General features: G+C 37.1%; 2 protein-coding genes across 2 annotated transcripts in view; both read left to right on the top strand.

The window, feature by feature from the left end:
* LOC146462703 (uncharacterized) overlaps positions 1-24,675 on the top strand; it is a 100,316-nt gene that overhangs the window by 48,477 nt on the left and 27,164 nt on the right. Inside the window, exons 8-9 of the mRNA XM_085085383.1 lie at positions 22,343-22,484; positions 24,210-24,455. Coding sequence (XP_084941509.1) covers positions 22,343-22,484; positions 24,210-24,455 — 388 coding nt within the window. The remainder of the gene's footprint in view (positions 1-22,342; positions 22,485-24,209; positions 24,456-24,675) is intronic.
* LOC146462706 (uncharacterized) lies at positions 6,317-20,094 on the top strand. The gene is made up of 9 exons (XM_085085372.1): positions 6,317-6,441; positions 7,152-7,210; positions 9,224-9,504; positions 11,594-11,732; positions 13,041-13,127; positions 14,198-14,252; positions 17,624-17,709; positions 19,282-19,333; positions 19,475-20,094. Exons 1-9 carry the CDS (start codon positions 6,324-6,326, stop codon positions 19,717-19,719), a joined length of 1,122 nt encoding a protein of 373 aa, XP_084941498.1. The 5' UTR covers positions 6,317-6,323; the 3' UTR covers positions 19,720-20,094.

Below are 24,675 nucleotides of genomic sequence, written 5' to 3'. Positions count from 1 at the left end.
TTTCCCGCATAGTCATAAGCCGCGCAAAAACACCTTTGAATTAGGAGGCACCGTCCTTAAAGTAATAAGAATTTTTTCGAACCGTCACGAGATGCGCAGAACGTATGCGTAGTATCAAAAAGAGGAACTGGCCTTACAAGCCAAAAATTAGCTACCCTGGCCAGCCAGGAAAGACTTGAACACAATGAATTAACCCTAAGAAAGTGCATTAAACTAGCGTCAAGCGCGGGAAAACGCGCACAGCAGACACTATCTTTTTTTGTTGTTTTTTAAGGTGGCGTTATTTTTCTTTCAAAAACTTTTAAAAGCACAATCTAACTGTGAATTACTTTCGACATCTTAATAGTTGAAAACTTCACTATGTTGTGCATGAACCTTATCTTCTGTTTTGTTGAAAATTGACTTTTTGGAATGTAAGCACCAGCTGTTGAATTTTGTTTCATCGGGTTTAGTAGTATTACTATTAGCTAACAATACATTAAAACAAATGTATGAAATTACAGGCAAGAAAATTCGTAAATTTTGGTTTGTAGTTCGAGGTCTTACTTGAAATGTTGAACTCCAACCAATAGTGTAATACTTTTTTGTGGTGTGCCTTTAATTTCAGTTTCTAGTAGGTTTTACTTGGGAAATCAATCCTGCCTTTGATTACTGTATGAATATACGCTTCTACCTCGTAATGCTTACTTCACCTTAAAATGAAAATTACATCCCCTTTGAAATGAAAATTTTCACCAATTTGCCCCTTGAGTAAACTGAGAATTCTTCAAGTCCTCCGGTTCGATCGGATTTGATTACATTTGGCCGATTCGGCTAATCTGAGGGGCAAAAATTGTCCGCCGGCTGACTTCGAACATTCAATGCTGCTGCCCGAATTACTACCAAGATTAAAAAACTCCAGCACATAACTCCGGTATTACGCAGCCTACACTGGCTTCCTGCCACCAAGAGGATTGATTTTCAAGATTATAACCATGACCTATAAAGCATTGAACGAAATGGCCCCGTTCTTTATCAGTAACCTTCTACAGGTTCACTACCCCTTTCGAAGTCTTCGCTCTGCTTCCAATGGACTAACCTTGCAATAACCACATTATCAGACCCAGGCATACGGTGCTCGTTCCTTCACTGTAGTAGCTCCTTCTCTCTGGAATCACTTGCCGGTAGACATTAAAAATGCACCATCTTTTGCTTCTTTTTAAAGAAAGCTCAAGACATTTTTATTTAATCAACTTTGACTGTATGGAATTGTGCTGCGCTCTAGAAGAACCTTATTATTATAATGGCAGTAAAAACTTCTGGATGCCCAGATATTCTAAACAATGATTGGGCGGCCAGCCGTAGTCAATCTATGCAACGACCAAAATTATTATTATTATTATTATTATTATTATTATTATTATTGCTATTATTATTATTATTATTATAGCAGAGTTCTCAACTGGATGCTAAAATCAGTTAAAAAGCTGCAAAGTCCACAGCGTAGCCTGTGAGCCTAGGAGTTAAAAAATAATATAATCATAATAAAAATATATAGATAAAATTATTGTTATTATTTTTGTCATTATTAATAGTTCTTTTTTCTACTTTTAACTTGTAAAAAGCAATTTCTTGAAATTATATGTTAATAAAGAGATTACTTTTATTCTTAATTTTATATTATTATTATTATTATTATTATTATTATTATTATTATTATTATTATTATTATTGACATCGAGAAAGGACATGCAAATATTCGTTAAAAACATTGAGGACAAAATTTTATTTCTTAGTTTTTCTTATTTTTCTTGGTAGCCTTCCATTCGTTGTTGGTTTTTATTTTTTATTTATTTATTTTTTTAAGATTTTTAACTTTGTATATATTATTGATCGATCAACGTCTTCGAAAAGTTTTTGTATGGATATTCTTAGCATGAACTGCAGAATTATGAAGCGTTTTTCTCTTTTTTCCGATACCGATATTTTTATCACCTTTCTGTATTTATTGTTTGTTTTTCTACTAATAAAGTATTTTTTATTATTAATAAAAAAATTATTATCATTATTATCAATAACTGTTAGGTCTTGTTAATATCAAAGCAAAGATCAGCCACCAACCTGGTGGCTTTTGCTGAAATTTATCAAGCAACCATTTATTATGACTTTATTGGGCTTTATTGTTCATTTGCCTTTGAAAACCCCGAGGTTTTAGTACTGACTATCGGAGCGCTTGTCGGTACATTCCCGTGGTTCTTTCGTGAGTTTTCGTTGATCTTCGACATTCCCAAGGGAGAATAGGCGATGTAATCTCTGGCTTACTTGGAAAGTTTCAGTGTCATTCTCGAAATCATTGCTAATTCATGAGATTTTAATTTTGTTCAGTGAAGGGAATGAATTTCGTCACGAGAATGGGCCTTGCTTGATACAGCAATGGTCTGAATCACCAGTGTTTGACCATTGATCAAACACTGTGAAGATGTTTAAAGGTAAGGTAACTGGCTCTACATTCTTGCACTCATACCTTGACGGATCAATACTACCATTCTTTACCAGTTGATAAAGCAATAATCGCATCAAAAATGGCTAATATTGACAAGCAAGTCATGGTCGTTTTCTTGACATAATAAGCTACCATAAACAACATAATAACCTGTTACAAAACACCTCTAATTTTAGCTTCAGGTAGTTATAACTCAGACACCATATGCAAAAACTCAGCAAAGTTATCATATCTCAAGACGATTCGGGCGCAACCAAACAGGAGCTCAAGAGTCTGATATCGGATAGAAAGCATTGGAAGGGCGTCTGGGGCGGGTAAATTCTGAAAGCCCAGCTTCGAAAAGAGAATTGCTCAGATATGATGTTCAAAATTTGATGACTTTAGATGCTACCAACCTATTAATGATCATTGTTCGCGTACCGTAACATAACTAAGATGTATGCGTTATTGACCAAACGTGAGGTCAAGATGGCTTGATATTTGGGATTGCGTTTTTATGGACCTCGACTTCGTCTCGGTACATAAAAACGCAAAAAAAGAACGAGGCCAATATCCAGCCATCTTGACTGAACAAGCTTGGTCAATAAAGGATTTATTATATGGCTTTATCTTCAAGTGAAAACAACAACAACAAAACAAAATAGAACATGAAACTGTTCTGCTCGGAAAGAAATTCTTCATAGCCTGTCGGTATTCAATTCAATTCAATTCAATTCGTTTATTTTCAGTGCATTTTTGGATTAACATGTAATCATGGAAAACAAGGAATCCTAAATTATCTTATAAAGGCTATAACTTTATAATGGCTTAAAGGGAGCATACAATTATTGAGTACGAAAAATTTAGATTTTCGCAAGGCGGGAAGATAGAATCCGCCAAACTCGCCATTTTCAGCCGATCGCGCAGTGGCGTAAATAATAAACATTTTTTACACAGTTTTCGGCCTCTAATTAATAATTTAACGCAACTTTCACTACGCTATGATTTAAATACGGTCATTGCAAACCTAGAGAGCTAATCAATTTAGTACTCGACTTGAGACAATATAAAGTTTTACAAAATCAATCTACCTACACACAGAGCAACTCACCGATTCAACTCACATTCATTGTAGCTGAAACAAAATTTTCACTACACCAGGATGATTCCATTCTCTTTCCTTTCGTTAAGGTTAATGTTGACAATTTACCGAACACTTTAGTGAGCATTTTCCCCCAGAAAAACGAGAAAATCGAAGATTGAAAGATTGCTTTGTTGCTCGGGATTAAATTAAACTTTCGATGCCAAGCGGACGGGCAACGGGTAATCCCGATACATCCATCTTGCCCGCTCGGGTAGCCAACCACAGCGCAGGATTTGACTCATCTTGCCCGCTCGCGGAGCCAGCCTTATCTCACGTCTTCTTGGAAGTCGTTAATTTGCTGTATCCCTTTTTGTGCGAATTTGCACTTGTTTTAATACTCACCTAAACAAAGTTGACGAGCCTAACGTAACACACACGCATCTATATATGATCACACACGTGAAATTCGCAGCATAATGTATCGAGCTAGTTAGCACGGTGTCTAGGCCCATTGTTTTGTTGCTCGTTCTTTTTTCCTCTCGGCCAATAATGTGAGACGTTGCAAACGGTACAGGCTGCCCCCCCCCCCCCCCACCTTTTTTATATTCATAAACTTTGTTTATCGCTATCTGTCAAGAACTAGTTCAATGGAACAACATTACCGCAAAATAATTGCACCAATAATTCGACGTGCAGACAGTTACACATGACTGCCTTACAATCCCGTGACCACTGGTTAGTTTAATTTACGGAATTTTCCTATTTACCTTCAACAAGACTCACCGTTTCACGAACTTCGCAGGCCAGCTTCTTCCATATTCCCGGATAAGATTCGATTAATTCAGGAAAGAGCCACTCGAGGGCCAGGTTTGTTAACAGTTTCGAATGTTTGACGAAATCTTCACACTTTCTAATCCGGCTTTTAAAGGTATAGTCATTTTCAATACTTTCACTTTGTTTCGACCAAGATCGCTGCCAATTTACTTAACTTTCAGTGGGCTAGATTTGGCACAGTGTGTCTAATTGATTTCCGATGACATACTTCAAGTTGAATTATTTAGCGGTGCTGCAATGGAACGAAGATATAAGTACCCAAGTTAGCATTTACCATCACCGTGACACCGAGCAGAGTCGGATCAGTCGTTCAGTTTTAAACACTGAATACGCCGTGAAATAGTCAGCCGCAAGTTACTGAATTACAAAGCTGGTGCAGGGAACAGGAATATTTTCCCCTCAACCTTTGTCAGTGTGAAGAATTTTATCGATTTTAACACATGGGCCGATGAGGACTCTTGTGTTGTTCGATATTTCTTATACTGTGAACGAATGGTATACGATCCAATAGGCTTTTTGTTTATGACGGCAAAGTTAAACTGGTTTCTCACTTGCAAACTTCAGATCGAGCCGTGACCTACCGCATACCTGCCGAATGCTTTTCAAAGTGGCGAAAATGAGCCGCAGAGAGCGTGAGTAAATCAGTCACTTTCTGGAGGAAGTCCATTCAAACTGTTTCAAGTGTCAGAAGCGTGCTTGGGAACTGATATTCGAGCGGCATAACGAAAATTTCATAGTATTTTGCAAACTTTAATAACAAACATTGAATTTAAAATTACGTGGACGACTGTTTCAAAGAAACGAAAATGTTGTCTTATTGACTGACTGAACGGTTTCCTGCAAACTTTGCGATCGCGGATTTACTTTACTAACTTGTTATACAGTTTCATTTTCGGCTTCAATACAACCGTTATAAATATTTTGGGGCATCGATAGAGGTACAGGTGCATGTACAGTGAATGTGATCTACAAAAAACATTTGGAGCTACCTCTCTGTGGAATGAATTGCAGCCCGGCTGATTTCACTGAGCGCCTACTTAGGCGAAGGCTTCTGAATGTCTTTTTTAAGTTAGGTTTCTTATGTTATTATTGTCATGTTTTTAGTTTCCTGTGACTTTTTAATTTGTGTTGTATGTAACAGGAAGCTTAAGCACAGGACTGTGGCTTTACGTTACAAACGCGATGGCGTCAGAACACACTTAAACCTGCAGACATACAGGACTGCCTTAGAATAAATTAAACGCCATAGGCTTCAATTGAAATCTAAGGCAAACCTTCGAAAATTTCACAGGGCTCCTGACTGATATTATAATGTTTCAAGAGCTATAAAAACTGTTCCTCAAGTGACTTCAACCTTCGTTGAAATTTTCCATTTCGAAGAATTTCATTTTTTGCATTCCGGATTCCGGATTCCGGATTCCGGATTCCGGATTCCTCCCTTTACGTAAACCCGGATAGAGAGACATACAGTAGAATGGACGTATGCGTACAGTCCCGTGACCTGGGATTTAATAAGGCGAAATTCTGGGAATTTTCCCATTTTCACTGATAAACTTCGATTTATTCCAAGGCAAGCTAGAACAAGGTAAGAAATCAAAAGATCCACTCTCGCTTTTAACGTGTTTTTAAAGGTATACATTTCTGGGTGTTCGGTTGTTTCGACCGACAATAACAACAGTCGACAGTCAATTTCTCTAACGGGATTCGGAATGTGTCTTGCATTGTTACTGAAATGGAAAGAGGGAAAATGTAGAAATTTACTTAGGATGCAACACATGTACACACTTAGTTGGTATTGGTGAACTAGCCTGCTCACATGTAAATAATTAATTGCGAAATTGGAGACGGTAATCGAAATTGGAGAGTAATCGCAAGTAATTAGTCACATGACAATGGGGTGTTGTTCAGGTGACCGATTTGAAAAAACTGGCATACAATTTCTTGATGGTTACTCGCTTGGAATACTTGAAATTACAGAGTCGAATCATGCCGCAAGATTCAAATCGAGCCGTGATCTTACGCTTGACGGTTGAAATCTGCAACTGGGACTTGGCGAACACTTGTAATGTATAAAGCTTATTTACTTATTTTAGTGGGCCTACATGATATCATATAGTATTTTCAAGTTCGAGTGAGACCAAGTCAAATCTTTGCTTTGCCGTGAATGGCACCGTTTTCTCGCATTTTGGGGGCATGCCTTAGTCATACTTGCATGGGTGGTGCCTACTAATACAGATCGGGTATTTTTGCGAAGTTTATGACTATACAGGAAAAGAAGCTGAAGAAGATCTTGGCAAGGGTTGGAATCCAAAAAGAAAATTGGGGGTAAACCACGCGGCGCACTTTTAGAGATAATGAACCATTAACAATAATTGATTCTAAAAAGCGCTCAAATACAAAGCAATGTATGGCATTTTTCCCCAAATTGAAGTTAAATTATCTCTGAAAAATGCAAGGTTACCCCCAATTTTCCTTATGGATGCCAAGAGCAGTCTTGCTAAGTTCTGCTTTCTCCGCATAGTTTGAAACTGCGTAAAAATATCCCTGTATATAAGTGGCTGGCACCACCCATCTCGAGATGTGCAGAACGTAAGTATGTGCAGTAACAAAAATAGACACCATCCTTAAGGCTTATAAGCTTGAACATAATTTGTAAAAGAGAATTGAAAACCATATGTTACTTGGTTTTATCATGCTTATGGATGTTTTAAAAAACCAGTGCAGATGGGTGAGACTAGAAGGGGTCATTAATATTATTATTTACTTTTTCAGCATTGCACAGCACCTGGAACTGGCAAGAATTTTGCAAGTTGTCTAATGTAAACTGGTATGTCGTCAGACAAGATCTAAAAACTGGTTTCGCTATTTCATTAACATAATTATATAAACTTGAAATCTCAACTACATGGAATTTGCTAAACCTGAAAACCAGAAATACACCAATTAATTGACATAATTTTGTGTTATGCTTTCGGCTTCTTTTTTGGCTTTTCACATGCATAGTTTGGCAAGGAGAAAAGCATGTGAAAACCTTGAGATTGCCATGCGATTGTGAAATTAATACAGTTGAACCTCCTGTAAAGGGCGATTTAGACGGCACGATTTTGCCTACGATTTCTCGCATGCGACACGCTTACGCCATGCCTACAACACGAATCGCGTCATGTAAATCAACCTACAACATCCTTACGACAGACGCACACAACACGAAAAATGTCGTAGGATTTTAAAACATGTTTTAAAATCGTACGACAATCGTAGCTAAAGGCAATGTTGAGTGGCAAGAGTTGTGTACGATTTTTACATGATGCAAGTAGCGCGTGCTCTAGAAATCGCATGCGACAGTCGTAAGAGAAAATCGCACCGTCTAAATCGCCCTTAAGCGACCACCCAAGTTAATGCCAAGCTTTAGTGGTTGCATATGTGAGTTGAGCCAGAGGGGGTCTTTTATGCTCAAAGATAATTTTCCCAGTTACAAAACGAGCAGTGGTAGGTTGCCATTAAAAGTTCCTTGTAAACTCTGCAGAGTAGACTGTTTTACATACAGTGTCAAGTGGTCGTTTACGAGAGGTTAAAAACAATGAAAAATAAGTATAAATATGCCAATATATATCACCTCAAAAAGTGGTCACAGTCACTTTATTAGGAGAGCCGGGTGGTTGTTTCAGAGAGGTTCCAACTATAGGGATTTTACCGAGAAAAAATTTGGTGTCTTAAGCCCAATTTAGACGGTACAACTTTTGCTTACGACTGTTGCATGCGATTTCCAAAGCGCGTGCTGCTCGTGTCATGCAAAAAATCGCATGTAACTCCTTCACTCAACATTGCCCATACCTACGATTGTCATAGGATTTTAAAACATGTTCTAAAATCCTATGACATTTTTTGTGACGTACACAACAGTCATAAGTGAGTTGTAGGTTTGATTTGCATTTATTAAACAATGCGTGTCCTAGGCCTGTCGTAAGCTTGTCGCCTGCGGCAAAGTCGCACCGTGTAAATCACCCTTTAGATAGGTGGTCACATATGAAGGTTTGACTGTAGATGATGATGATGATAATGATAATAATAATGATAAAGATGATAATAATCCTCATCAGCAAGGGTTTTTTAATTTCAGTAATAATAATTATCATTTTAGTAAGCGCATTTTAACCTTGGCTACCACAATTAAATAACCAATTTTCTTGGGAATATCCTCGTTCACAAAGACAAGAAATTATAGGTTCTATAGTTTAACCTTGGCTACCACAATTAAATAACCAATTTTCTTGGGAATATCGTCGTTCACAAAGACAAGAAACTCATGTAGGTTCTATAGTTTACCGCTTTGGGTGACATACTGCCAGTGGAGAAAGCTGGCATCACATTGTGCAATAGACACCACAGTTATAATCTTTCACATGTCAGAAATGAGGGTTATGAGAGTGTTTTTGTAATACAGATGCTTATTTATTAGTGGTCTTATCTGGCTTAAGTTTGAATTTTATAATATATTCATTTCCTTTCATTATTGTAATCTATTGGCATTTCTTGTTTAGAGTGGTTTAATTTAATCAAGACTTTCATTGTCAACATCATTCTTGTCAACATGGCTCTTGGTTATACAATTATCATACATATAAAACCCTAAACCTTCATGTCATATATAATTACATACATTACTATAATTATTTATAGATACAGTACAATAATCAAGACTATAGTGAAAAGGCTCTGTAGTTAATCCTTAGGTACTGTAAATTACCATAGAATGTGCAGATGTGCAAGATCTACAACTGATCAACCATAAGCTTTTAGGTTAAATTTGTAATCTGTGGATTATAATATTATATCCGATTCAGTTTCAGGGAAGCATCAAGGTTGCCACTAGTATGGCACACCCAAGCGGTGCCAGGAGCAAGAAAACACAACAAAAATTTCATAAACATGTTATTTTACTGAAAGATGGGGATTTTAAATGGATCAATGGCCATCCTTGTCATCCAACTACAATTGACATGTCAGAAATTACAAGGACAAAAGGAAAAGCACAGAGGAAAAAAGTTGAGTTTGCATTGAGCATGTCACAAGAAATGATAAAAGCAAGGCTTGAGGAGGAATACCCGTACCTGTCAAACAGGAGGTAATAAATTAAGATAACTATATTTAAAATGTCTCAGCATTGATCCCCTGTATATATTAATATAAATAAATAAATAAATAAATAAATAAATAAATAAATAAATAAATGAATAAATAAAATAATAAATAGGAATTTCAGTGGCTTCCACAGAGTGGCTCTCCTATCCACTGTTTCCAGATCAAACTGGGATTTGGGAATGTTGGTTTTTGGGGAGGGAGGAAAACTGGAGTAACAGAATAAAAACCCTTAGAGTAGGGATGAGAACCAACAACAAACTCAACCCACATAACTATGGCTTTAACACCAGGAATTGAACCTGGGTCGCAATGGTGGGGGACAAGCACTCTCACCACTGTGCCATCCCTGCTCCTGCAATATGCAATTAAGTTTGGCCTGGTAGTCACAGTTCGTTGTACAGTTGAATCTCTCCTTAGTGACAGCTTCCTAATCTGAACATTTTCCTGTCACGACTGGACCCCCAATCTGTGGTAAAAAATCCCAGTTTATAATATGGGAGCACTGAATTTTCCAAATCAAAAGAACAGATGAAAAACAAGTGTGGAAAGAGATTATCTGTTTTCCATGAGTTTTAACTGCTTACCCTCTTGTCACTTTTACTTGTAATTTCAAGAATGACGTATTTTGTATCTTTTATTTCAATTTGTTTCTAATAGTTGTATTACATGTTCTTATGCCAGGCTAATAATTTTGGGAATTTCCAGCCAAAATGTAATAGTTAAGCTCCAAATAGTAAAAAAATTAAGTCCCTGCTGAAGTTTTCAGTATAATTGTAACTCCAATTGTTGCAAAAATTAAGGCCTGGCCAAATGATTGCAACAATAAATTTATTCATCCATCGTTGGATCCAACATTGTTCCCTGCACCCCCCTCCTCCAACGACAGTGTTGCACAGTGAACTTGAACAAGGTGGCCAAATACAACAGGTGTGATGCCATTAACTTGGACTGAAGGGTGTGCATGGGACCAAAATATACCCAGAATCATCAGAAACAAACAACACCATATTGGTTTGCCCAACAAATGGCGTGAGATTGATTGACCTACGCATCGGACCATCTTCTCACTTTTCGTAGTCTTCTGAAGGCCTATTTTGAACCAGTTTCAACATTTGCTTCAAAATGTGTTCAACACTTTGTTGAACCAAATTAATGTTGGGGGCTTTTGAACAGGTCGTTCAACATTAATATTGTTGAAAGTGTAAAAAATGTTGAAGGGTTGTTGAAAGCATGTTGAATCAAATTTAAATTTGGTTCAAACTTCCATTCAACATCAACTCAACATTTCATTTGCTCTTGAAAATGTTGAATGGGATGTGTTGAAGCTGTTTGAACAAGTGCTCTATTTAACATTTGTCCAATATTTGTCCAACATCCATTCAACTTTGTTGAACAAATGTTGGTCACAATGCAAGTTGAAATCGAATAAACAGGCCTTTACAGTTTTCCTTACTCCTTACTGAAGGTTAACTTGCTTGTGTTTAAGCTTTTGTCGTAATTGAGAGATTCAAAACTTTGTTTGTTCGCCATGGATACACATTAGAGTCGATACCTGCAAAGTCAGCTTAGTGGGCATGCACATGTTCAACAATGTTGACCACAGTGACCAAACGAATACAATATTGCTGTTCACACCTGAGAACAAAAGAAATGTTGGATGATGTTGAAGTCTGGCAATGTTGGTTGAAATCAAACTTTTATTTTTTCAACATGGTCCAACATCATAGTCAACATCGTGGCCAAACGAGTGCAACTTGTTTGATTCAACAATGTTGAACGATGGTGCATCTATTAATGATCAGGCCTTTAGTTGCCACAAAGCACATATCACCAAACGGTAGACACCCGCAAATATGTGTGATGCTATATCCACATTAAATTTTCCATTGGTATGTGGTGGCGCGGGGTAAATTATAATTGATTTGTCACTTGGAAGCTACAAGTGTTTTCATAGGCATCCAGATGTCATGTTTTATACCTTTTAAAGTTCACGTCTTTTTCATGTTTACAATAAATAATAATATTAAATTTTTAAAGTATCTTTATATTAATATATGACTTACTTTCTGCAGCTATTCTTGCGCAGCTGTTGTGAAGGTCGGCGCTGATGGAAAAAGATTTGAATTCCATGGAACTCCATCTCTGTGGGATGCAAAGAAAATAAAGGGAAAAATCACAGGGAATTCGTCCCTCTACATCTTAGAACACGAGGTAAGTCTCCTTTAACCATTGCCTGAAGAAGACTCCCTAAGCTGGTAACTAATTTTTTAAAAAATTGGGCTTGCATGATTGTCATATTTGTGTGTAAATTGGCCAGAGGAGGACGTAACTGACTCACATTGAATGTAGCCAAGCTGCCACCAATCATTGGCAACTAATTTGAACACATGAACCGGTATTCTTCATCTTCTCGAATTCATGAGAAATGTTTCCCTAGCATTCACTTCAACATGCCATTTATGGTCAGGAAATGAATAGTTTCACTTAAATTATCTTGCTTGGACATGACCAACATTAAGATAATTTTCAATATTTTAAATAATTATCAGTGAGGGCTGAGTGCAATCAGATTAAAACAGCACACAAATATCCATGATATATCAGCCCAGACAAAATGTTCTGGTAGCGGGCGATTTTGCCGCCTTCAACGAAATATCTGCTGCCTGTTTCACACTAAAAATTCATATTAGGTCTCAAACATTAATTCCAGGTGTCTACTAGTTGCCTACTTCTCAAGCCATCTTGCCTACTACTCAAAACAATTTTGACTGGGCTGATCCATGATGCATGCAGTCCACTTTACCAAGCACCACAAAGCTTGCGTTTTTTTTTTTAATCCTGTGTAAATCAGTTATTGACTGTCTTAAATAATAATAATAATAATAATAATAATAATAATAATAATAATAATAATAATAATTAAAAAAATAATTCGTTATTAAAATATTCCACACAAATTGCTATTTACAAGTTAAAAGTATATAAAAAGAGAGCTATTAATTAATAATAATAATAATAATGATGATGATAATGATAATGATAATGATAATGATAATAATAATAATAATAATAATAATAATTATAAAGACATTTCAATAATTGATTTCCATTGATTGATACTACTGGGATAATTCATTTCTGGAGTATAAAGGTGGCTGAAGACATATCCAAATTTAAATACCACTGCCTGATTCAGCATTATTTCCAAAGCGATCAATATTCCAAGGGTGCCAAAATTGGCCAGGTGTACTAGGGTGCTGACTTAGAGGTTTTGGTAAATTGAACTCTGCACCATTGCCATGGCAACATGGCTGGGAAGAAATTTTCTTTATGTATGCAAATTTGCTTTCAACAATATACATGTAGCACCAATTCTCTTATGTTTTAAGTGTTTTCAAGAAATGACAAAGGAGAACTTTAATTGTTGCTTGTTTTCACAATGTTGTGCTCTAGATTATATAAAGTTTCCTGTGCATGGAATATGCAATTCTAATATTATTATATAATTATTACTTCCAGAGAAAAATGGACTTCCCCATTATTGTCATTAGTCTCAAGTTCTTAGTTAACTGCGCATGCACAGTGCATGAACTGTCTTCTCGCAAGGTGAATAATATATGTAAAAAGATCAAGTGGAACACTGGTCTCTATAACTTGAATATAATATAATAATTATGTCTCTCACATACTGAGCACATACTGTAAAAGTTTTCACTTGCAACAGATGGTCATTTTAAGGAAAAAATTTAACTTTGCAATTCCTAAGGCTTAAATAATAATAATAATAATAATAATAATAATAATAATAATAATTTTTTTTTAACAATTAATAGTAACTTTAGTAAAATATTCTAAGAAAATTGTTATTTACAAGTTATTAAAGTAGAAAACAGAGCTATTAAAACCTATTTACAATTCTTGTGGTGGCTATTTTCAAGCACAATTTTATTTTTAATGCGTAATTTCTTTGAAATAGATTTTGTAATGAAAATACACGCTAAAAAGTCACAACGTGCGTACGAATTTTTTTCGGGAAGGCACCCGCGAAGGTTTGGAGTAACCTTAAGCAGCGCAGATCTCAGGAGGGCGAATGAGACTGGCACGAATCCATGAGATTGTAGTACCGTAATTCTCTCCCTTCTTGGTCGATAAAAGTTCGGCCAGTCTACTATGATAATAATAATAATAATAATAATAATAATAATAATAATAATAATAATAATAATAATAATAATAGTAATAATAATAATTACTCTTTTTGTGGCTTAACAGCTAAATCGAAGCATCATATAAATGACCACCTGGGTTGTATTTCTTAAGCCAAAAAATTTATGTAGCTCCTGCTGCCATGATATGCATCAACAATGAAATTAACACAGCCTGTGTAAAACTGCATTTAGCCAACTTATTAAGCATCTGCAGTTTTTGGTTCATTTTTGACCTATATGTGATTTTACCTGAAGGCTTTTAATAAAAATAAATTGTTATTAACATTTTCTTAAGAGCTGCGTAAAAGAGTTTAGTGATCCACAAATGATTTTATTGGTTTTGCTCAAAGCAAACCATAAAAAGTAGTTGTTAATGCATTCGTAATTGTAATAACCTGCAAATAAATAAATTAATTAATTAATAAACTACAGTATAATTTTTTTGTCATCCTTTCATCATGATTGTAGGTGCCACATGTACAAACAGCTGCCACTGCAGATACTCAAAACCATTATCCAGCAGGTACTAGTATAGTAATCAGATCAATCAATTATTTCAGTTACAGAAAAAGTACAATGTACACTTTACTGTGGCAGCAGTCCCTTGCGAAAATTTTTCCGAGATCTCGCCGAGATCTCGGCCGAGATCGCGGGCGAGATCTCGGCGCGTTTTTGGCCGCCGAGATTTTCTTCTCGCCGAGATCGCGGCCGAGATCTCGGCGCGTTTTTTGGCCGCCGAGATTTTTATCTCGCCGCGATCTCGGCCGAGATCTCGCCACTAATCTCGGCGCGTTTTTGGCCGCCGAGATTTTCATCTCGATGAGATCTCGGCGAAAGATGAAAATCTCGCCGGCCAAAAACACGCCGAGATCTCGCCAAATCTCGGCGGCCAACAACGCGCTGGGATTAGTGGCGAGATCTCGGCGAGATGAAAATCTCGCCGGCCAAAAACGCGCCGAGATCTCGCCAAATCTCGGCGGCCAAAAACGCGCCGAGATTTAAGTGGTGAGATCTCGGTGAGATGAAAATCTCGGCGGCCAAAAACGCGCCGATCTCGCCAAATCTCGGCGGCCAAAAACGCGCCGAGATTTAAGTGGTGAGATCTCGGTGAGATGAAAATCTCGGCGGCCAAAAACGCGCCGATCTCGCCAAATCTCGGCGGCCAAAAACGCGGAGAGATTAGTGGCGAGATCTCAGTGAGATGAGAATTTAGACGGCTAAAAAAATGCGGCGAGGAATCCCTGGCGAGATCTCGGCGAGCAAGCATCTGCAGCGGTGTACTGAAAATTTGATCGTCAGACGTGAAAGTAAAGCTTTTTGGTTTGAAATTCTTAATCAGCTGAATAACATTGGAAGGATACTCATAACCGAACTACGTTCTCAAGACGCCCCTAAGCATTTTCCACGAAAAAGTGAATATATAACTTCTGTAAGTAGGCCCGGTTCAGACGCCGAACTTTTCATGAGCCGGACCTAATACCTCGAATTAAGTACATGAAAAGTTCGGCGTCTGAATCAGTTGAGAACGGCTGTTTCAATTTGGAACGGCTCAGCCGTTCTTCCCGCCTGGCTCAGCCGGGAATTTCGGCTTTAGAACGGCTTTGATTCAGACGTCGAACTTTTCATGAGCCGAACCTAATGCATAAATTATTATAACGTATTTCAAATAAAAAAATTAAAAAAAAAAAAAAAAAAAAAAAAAACGCTTACATTTCGATTGGTTGTGCTTCAAGTAAATTAAGATCGTCTAATTAAGTTCGGCGTCTGAATCAAAAGGCGGGATTTTTGTGATTTGGACCGACCTTAATTTGAATTAAGTTCGGCTCGTGAAAAGTTCGGCGTCTGAACTGGGCCTAAACAACCACTTACTTTCTACCGTATCATTTGAATCATTACGGCTGGGAAATCTGGACAAAAGAGCAAAACTAAGCGGTAAGCTTATGATGTAAATGAATTATGCCAACTAACTGCTTCAAATTGAAAACGAATATAGAAGTTGTGAATCACCAACAATTTATTTCAAAAATTTTACCTTCGAGGTTTCGAGTTATAAAGACAAAATCGTTCGTGTAGCTAATTACGCTTTGTGAAAGCTTCTATCGATTTCTAAACAAACTCTTTTACTCGCAGTGTTTCTTTAAGCTATTAAGTAAGATGAAATACGGATAAATAATATAAGAAACTAACCTCTTTCTCAATCAAGAGATACAAGTCTGTGGAAGAAAGCCATTAAAATCTCAATTCTCGCGCAAACTTGATGGTCACTTCCACTGAGTTGATTCTTAACACGCTTATAGCTTAACGAGCTTGAACATCCCTTTAGCAAATTTTAAGTCCTCCTTCTCCAGCACCTTAATTATCCAGGACATTCCGTATTCCGTAAAAAATGTGCGGTGACTGAGTTCATAGTGTGCAGTTCAGTTTAGTTTAGTTAGTTCGGATACCGTAGTTTGTTAACTTAATCAGCATCATTTTTGTTGACCAGTGCTCATCATATCCCTTGTGTGCTATTCTCCGGTTGACCACAGGTTCTTTTATCATGATTCCCAGCCATAAACGAATGGTTAACTTGTCATGAAGCTTAACTTTTCATATTTTCTGCGGTTAAGAGCAGGATTAATTTTTGTGGCCTCGCAAACCTCAAGTCAAACTTTTTTTTAGCTTACGCGAGCATCGCCGGGTGGCGTGATTGAATTAACCAATCACATCGCCCAATTCACGTTGTTGTTGGGGACTTTCGCGCCATTTGTCAAGTGGCAAGCCGCGGAGACGGCAAGTTGTTTACGAGGATTGAGAGACAGATTGTGAGGGAAAAGAGCACAATAAAAAAATGTCGACAACTGAAGACAGTGTAATGAAAAGGGAAAGAACACGTTTTCAAAAATTGTGCTACCTGTACCGAAAAATCGTTCGCAGCAGGCATTACGACATAACTGAAACGCCTTTTGAGGGACAAAAATCGCCTAAAAAGGTGAGTTAAAGATTTAGACAATAAAACGATAAGATTATCAGGTCAATGAATTCATTTTATGATAGTAAAAAAGTATGTTACAAGCGTCCGGTGTGAGCAGCGTTCTTCTCACTTTTATCTTAAGACGCGCACTTAAAGCTCATCGATTTCCAGTTATAGCATGAAAAAATGAAAGCAAACATTATTTTCACCGAGGGTTAAGGTGAAGTTTTAACTCATTCAACCTCATAACTTAATCCTTACCACTGAAGAGTTCACATGTCTTCGTTTCGAATCACGGTGTCTTGTCGCGATCGTGGTTGTCTCGGCAAGATTTTGGTTTTCTCGCCGAGATCGCACTTGTCTCGGCGAGATCTCGCCTGTCTCGGTGCCCATAAAAATCTCGCCGCGAATCTCGCCGAGATGGAAGACGCAACCGCAATCTCGGCGAGATCTCGCTGAAGTTTTTCGCTCTCTAAAAATCTCGCCGAGATCTCAGTTACCTCGCCGAGATCTCGCCTCCCTCGGCGAGATCGGCGAGATCTCGCTGAAAGTTTTGCCCTCTAAAAATCACGCCGAGAATTACTGAAATCTCGCCGAGATCTCGGTTACCTCGGCGAGATCTCGCCTACCTAACGCGATCTCGGCGAGATCTCGCAGAAATTTTTTGCCCGCTAAAATTCTCGCCGAGATCTCGGTCAACTCGGCGAGATCTCGCCAATCTCGGCGAGATAACCGAGATCTCGGCGAGATCTCGCTGAAATTTTTACAAGGGAGATGTTATCAATTTTTATTATAAAGAGTATTTCGTTAGCCCTGAGTATGAAGCTCTAAGTTTAAGTCAACTGTACATGATTTTTCCAAATACATGCAGTTGTAAATGTACACGGCATGTAATGTAGAAATTATCTGATGCAAATTTATTTGTACAATCTTTCTGACAGATGTTAATCAGTGTTCAAGCACGCACAGTTTGCATCAAACGTGTCTACAAGGTGAACAGGGCCTTTTGTATGACGCTATCGCTGAGGTAATTTTGAACAGGTTAAATTCCTATATTGATAATTTAATTGATTATAATGATTATTAGGTGGGATCAGCAATAGTGATAGTTAGTGGATCATAAAGTAATGGCAATTTCAATTGCATTTAAAAATGCTTAATCATGTTTATATCTACATAATAAAATAAGGAAGATGGTGATGGACAATAACGGCATGCTTTCATTTCCCAGGACACACTAAGAGCTGCTCAACAATTCTACGCATGTAGAGACAAAGGTGTATGTGAAACCCACAAATATCAGCCTCTTTAGTTACATTATAACAGTCATCTTGATGATCGATATAAACCCAGCTAATTGAAAACTTATAAGGCTTGATTGTGCATTTTGGCTTTCCTCTAACTGGTCCTACTTTTCAGATGATTTTTTTATAAATAATTATGCAATTGCCTGAAATTATTGTTTTCCTGACTAAAATACCTGGACAAGCTAATTAACTCTACCATCACACGTTTTATTGCTATTATAAAAGCATCAGATCAACTTGTTTCTTCTCGGGCTGATACCGTTGGATTAGACCAGGACTCAGTGGACATTGTTCGTATCCAACTTAAAGATTTGAGTGAGAAGAACACCACCGGTTGTCAACCAACAGTGTCTTAATTGATGTTTACTATATTTGAATGTGACCTGTGCGATGTGGCCAGGTTAAGGTTGTTATATGTTGGTTTTAGGCCACACCCACACTAATATCTGAATGGGTTGGGAAACAAGAAAACTCCTCTTCCTCCATTGGCAAGAATTTTCGGGACAAGCATTGTATGGTTCTGTCTTAAAAAAAAGCAAAAACAAGTTTGACTGTCGTGTCTACAAAATGTTAAGGAGACCTAGTCTCAATTTGCAATAATACTGGATTCAATTTGTGCAAAATTTTTTAAATAATTATTTTTTTCTTCAGCATGCCTTAATTAATTTGTTATTGTTTTCTCAAAACGTTTTTCCACATGTTTTAAAAAAATTTTAAAACTTGTTACATCATTGCCTGATCTCTCGATCTCTCTGCATTAAAATATATGTTCACGTAATTTTTAATTCTGAACATTGAACTTGATAATTACATGCAAAGAGTGGTCAAAACGTCAGATCTGATTTTTAAATTACTGTTGTTTCCTCTTAATATGTAAATTAGAGGAATGCTATACATGTAGTCATAAAACTAGCCCAGGAAAAGACACACAACTAGTCGACCACGTGCTGTCTTTATTACTCAACCCCTCAATACTCTCTGCCTAGGTCACTACTTCATGTAATACATGACAATTACCGTTAGCTGTTTAAAAAAAATGGACTTGCTGATTATATGTACGTTTATTGTAACATTATATAATATTAAATGTTGATGCTTGATATGGTCAGGTGCAGCAACGCAATTTGTAAGCATATGTCCGTAGTATCCATCCATGTGTCTGGTTCTTATTGTATCCTTATTAAATGCTTAGTAGTAACACCCATAAAAGACTTCTAGTCTTAAACAACAATATTACAGACAGATACAGACTATGGTGATATTAATTAAATGCTCATTTGTGATTCTTTCAGTTTTCACTTTTGAGTGAGTCTCCTATGGAAGTTGATGAAAACCAGCAACTAGGTAAATAACCTATCACAACAAAAAACAAGAGCAGGAATTGTTTTTCTGGTAACCGCATATGCAGAAATGAAATGGGCCACTAAATTACATTGACCTTATATGATTACTGTCCATGTCTGTCTGTTTTCTCCTTTTTTTAAGGAGTCTCTGACTGGACGATTGATGGCAATCTTGGAGGTTTTTGTGCTGATTATGGGGAGTCCAACTTACAGAATTGTTTGTCTGTTGCATCAACTTTAGAGGAAGATCAGCCATCTGTTCTGTCTGTTAATGATGGGAATGTTACAGTATCTGATTCAACACCTTCAGCAGACAATATTGCAGAATTATCTGTTAGGGTACCTACAGCCCAAGTAGAGGTAACTATAATGAATTGTTCCTCATGAAACCAATGTCATATAAATATAAAATTGTCATCATATTACAAATTTATAAGAAAATTTAAGGACACTGTTAATTTTTTCTAATTAGTCTTAACAAGATCTGAATGTATGCCATGCATTTCTGGTAACTTTACATGAATGGGGTTGCAGGGCTGTCAACTCTCCCGGATAATCCTGGAGTCTCCAGATTTTGAACCGTATTACCCGGTCTCCAGATTTATCTCTGTAATCTCCAGATTTTGCGGCGTATCTTCTGGTCTCCGGATTTCTCCAGATTTATGTCTGTAATCTCCCGGATAATTGATGGACCTTGACGAAGTTTGCCATTTGTCCTATGCTGGACTCTCTTACAAGGAAATCTGAAATGTTTAGCAATGTTTTTTTACGTTGCCTTGTTCCCCCCCCCCCCCCCCCCCCACCACTGAACCCATGAATGTGGCCTTGATGCAACGCCTCTCTACGGCGATTTGCCGGGGAAGTCATGTTCTCCATATTTGAAAACGTGTGAGATTGACAGCCCTGGGTTGATGCTTGTGCACGCATTTGCACGTGTACTAGCTAAATCATTCTATTCTATCACTAACTTTAATTGGTTATAAATTAACAAGAAAGCAACAGATTTGATGCCTCAAAACAATTTGGTGAGTAATGGTTTGGCAGACGTTCTTTACGTGGCAGGTGAAACAAAAGCAGGAATTAAGGTGTCTGTCCTCTTTGGTTAAATCCATGGACCAAAAAAAAAGGTTCCTGTATTACCACAGAGCTTGGTTTTCAATCTCACAAATATAATGATCATTACGTTTCGTTTGAAGCTTTCAAAACATTGATAAACAATCTTAAATCTGAAGCTTATTAACGAGCCAAGATTGAATGAATGTAGTAGAATGAAAGTGAACCTTCTATTATTTCTGCTTCTGTTATGTTGAGTTACACTGGGTTAAAAATTCCTTCTGATTCCAATTCTTCTCTCGCCTGACCTTCATTGTTTACAATTGAACCAGCCCTAATATATCGGTTATTTGAATTGTATCCTGCACGATGTGCTGTTTTTTTTTTTTATGAATAAAATCATCATTTTGATCAGCCATCAATCTTAATGTGTAGATAGTATAAACTTATAACTTTAGGAAAAAATTGCATTTATTTTATACCATGTCACGATGAGTGCAGTGACATTGTTTAATAAAAGTCCCTTAGTTTATATGAATCTGTTGAATAAATACAGCTTTAAGTTTCCTTTGTTTTATTTGACAGCAATCTCACTGTGATAGCAGTAATGAGGAGGGTAATTTGTTTGCCGATGTCTCTTTCACTAGTGGAATATCAGAAGGTGATCTAGATTGTTCAGAAGGTAAGTATAAACTTAATTACAGCCGGCTAAAACTGCTGTCAGAGTATTTTGTTGTCATACTATAGTAAAGCTCCTATTGGTGCATGAGGAAACTGACTTGTTCTTAATTAAAATTAGGAAAAATTAACAACATTGATCCATTATATCGTTATCATAAATATAATTCGGGTAAATAAAAGAACAGTAAGTATAAGTTGTGAATTAATATTTTCACTCTAATCTGCGGAGTATTTTAATTAAGTGCACTAGCCATCATTTCCCCAAACACAAGCAGATACTTGACAGGAAATCTGAAAGTTAAATGCATGCTCCTATTTTAGGCACTTCACTAGCGGAAATAATTGTTTGGCCACAGCTTATGTTTGTCATGTGATGCGTGCATGACAGGCCCCTTAGAATCCGATTTGGCAAGATGTGGTTGTTTATCTGTCTATCTTAGGTTGCCTTTTTCTCTCATTGTACACTCAATGGAGCAATGCTACTGTCTTAAGATAAGGATGCATGTCGTTGAGCCACCTGCAGCTGGCACTTCAGGTGCAAGGTGAAAGAGACTTAAATAAACCACTGGTCCAGTACATCAGTTATCAACAGAGAGATGAGAGATAATTAAACTGCAATCTACCTGTAGTACAGATGTTCATGCATGCATGTAATGAGTATAATTATGAACCAAAAAGGTTATCTGCTGCATGGCACCTGTACAAACAAAAATGTATCTCTAGGTGATAGGAAAATCAATGTGCCAAATAATGGTTGAAGAAAAATCCATACGCTTTGGGCTTAGCCCTTCTTCAGTGGATCAATAATAAATTATTGTCAAGTTAGTTCGTTGAAAAAAGGTTATAAGTTAATAATTCATTATTTAGGACTTACCAATATTTTATTTCTTAATATTTCCCGGACACAATTTAGAAGACCTGTCCCAGAATAACTGGATTGGTGTAGGAGTACAGTTTGAAGTTAGTGTAATTCCCAACAGGGTTCCTTTGCAGGTAAATATGTAATATAAGCAGTTGGTGCGTAATAACATATTTATTTTATTGATCTTCTTTGAATAAGCAGACTGGAACCTCAATAAACTCTGTTCATCCTTCGTTAGATTTTGAAATGGCAGCTCTAACAATGAGCAAGTGACAAGTCCCCATTACATCTGTACTGAATAAATAAATATATATAAAATATGGTTATAATAATTTTCATTCTGTGAACTACCTTCAGATAATTTGACAATTATTTATTGTCAAATTGATAATCTTGTATTGTTTTTGTAAACAGGGTGGAGAGCTTTGCTGTTTTAACTTTGTGCCAAAGCTGCCCCATAGGGTTCAAGCAGGGTTTGCTGTGTTTGGGGATTTAGGGACTGTTGACCTGCACAGGGTCAATGACAATGACTCCTTGATTGGACAAAGGATTCCATGTAGGTCTATTTTTACATATTTATTTCTTTGTAGTGGTTGGAAAGTCTCCCTGTTTTATGCACCCTAAGGATTTCCTTGTAACATAGACCCCAAGTGACCTGCGCCAGGCGGGTCTGGCCTGCATTTGAACGTTTAAACCTGCTGACCCGCCGCGACTGAGTAAAATCCCACATTTGTGTTCAAGCTCTGAATTTTTGATAAAATCAGCCAATTCCTAAAAGAATCTTAATCTTCATGCCGTGATTCCTACAAATAACAAATAAATGGCTCGTAAAACATGTCGAAAAACTACACAAAATTCCATGAAATGGCCATTTTAGAGACCCTAATTTTCAAAAATTTCTGGGCAATAATTGCCCCCAGACCCCGCTAGAAGCTTGTGCCTTCGGCGCTCGCTGCTAGCTCCTGCGGCGCTCTTAACAACACATATGACCAGCATTTCGGGGTTCTCAAACTTGGGGTCTATGCTGTAAGTTTTGTAAAAAAAAAAAACAGAGAGAGAACAATTAGTCTCACTGGAAGTGTTGAACTTTTAATGATACATTTATGAACACGATTGTCTCAAATGTTTGAAATGTAGTGTTTAATTCAGTTTGCCCAGTACTTACTAAATTAAGTTTATGATAGGTGATTATTAGAGAGATTTAGAATTGCATTTACATCAGATGGCAAATTTAAGATTTGCACTTCCGTTGTTTTCTAAAAAATGAGTACATCATAGAGTGCAAAATAATATTATTCTGGCCTTTGATACTACTGCAAAACTACTCCAACTTTTCTGAGAAACTGAAAACAGCAAATGGTAAATGTAGGATAAACATTGGTCATTTCTGCTGTTTGCCTGAGCATAATACTAAATGACTCTTATCTAAAGGGAAGTGTGAAAAGCAGTGAGGTTTGTATCAAAACAAAGTCACCCCCAGCCTCCCCTCCAATCCTAGGCACGGTCACTAAGTACACAACTGTAAAATGGCCTATTGTGAGAATTTTTAGCAATAAATGTCGATCATTGGTTGAGAAGGAACAGCTTTCAATTTTTTTAAATTAAAATTGTGAAGGATCATTCAGCGTGAATCTCTTGCCCAATTCATTTTAAATATCCTGTTGATTTATGCATGCTTTTAAAGGCTAATTCTCAAAATTGTCTAGTGGTGAAGTGATGATGTTCCAAGTGCAGTTACAGGATCCATGTGCCCTGTGATCTGAAGGCTGGTTTATGCCAATGTAGCAGTGGGTTAACCTGTAAATTATGTAATGTTTAAAAAACGAGCAGGAGTGGTTTTAGACCCGATAAACACTTGCTGCGAGTTTTTCTGGAAAAGCGTGTGTCAATAGAGTTCATGACAAGTATGCTATTGTGAACATTGGAAATTAGCGTACGAGAAAAACACGGCAAACTAATGAGGAGGAGGTTTATCGATATAAAGTCACTGCACGTGATGTATTATCTACCATTAATTTTGATAGGTCAATGGGCTTATGAATTATTAATGAGTTTTTAAAAAATATAGTATTGTACCTGCTATCATGTTGTTTAATTTGCATGCTCATTTGTGAGATAATTTAGGGAAAAGGAAGAGAAGGAAACTCAGATTCGATTCAGTTGCATGTGGGAGTCAACGGAAGTATCAAAATTAGATCTTGGCTGAAAACCTGTCATATTAAAACATTTTGGGTCAGTCAAAAATGGTTGGTCAGCTTATGTAAATGGATTTTAATTGCAGCTTCACCCAGGCCTGGTTGGGTTAATGTCATCGTAAAGTCGCAGCCGTGCAATGTAATTTTGGGGGAGACTAAAATATTGTTTTATGATGAGGACAAACAGTTTATACAACGAGTTGCCAATGATCCAAAGCTACAGAAGAGTCTTTTTGAGCAGTTAGCTCACAACTTAGACAGCAAAACCAGCACCAATAGTGGAACTGGTACAACTACCACTGCTACCACTACTCAAAATTGTGGAAATTTTGGTAAGTTACGTTTATGAAACCTCCAATCAGCTCTTTAATTGTTCACAGGCAACAAGGGCAATTTTAAAAAAAGACAATTAATATTACCAGAGCAACCTGCAGTCACAGTGAACATGTGTGGTTTCAGAAAATATCCATGCTTCCCTTAAGGAAGTTCAGTGCAAATTCTGAGGGGAAGGGGGATTCTCAAGAGTCAAAGTTTTAAAGGAAAGTATGAAGC

Source organism: Pavona decussata, unplaced genomic scaffold (genome assembly GCF_977016875.1).
Source record: "Pavona decussata unplaced genomic scaffold, jaPavDecu1.1 SCAFFOLD_186, whole genome shotgun sequence".
NCBI classification, from domain to species: domain Eukaryota; kingdom Metazoa; phylum Cnidaria; class Anthozoa; order Scleractinia; family Agariciidae; genus Pavona; species Pavona decussata.
The sequence above is the reverse complement of the archived record's forward strand: the minus strand, read 5'-3'. Positions and strand labels throughout refer to the sequence as shown.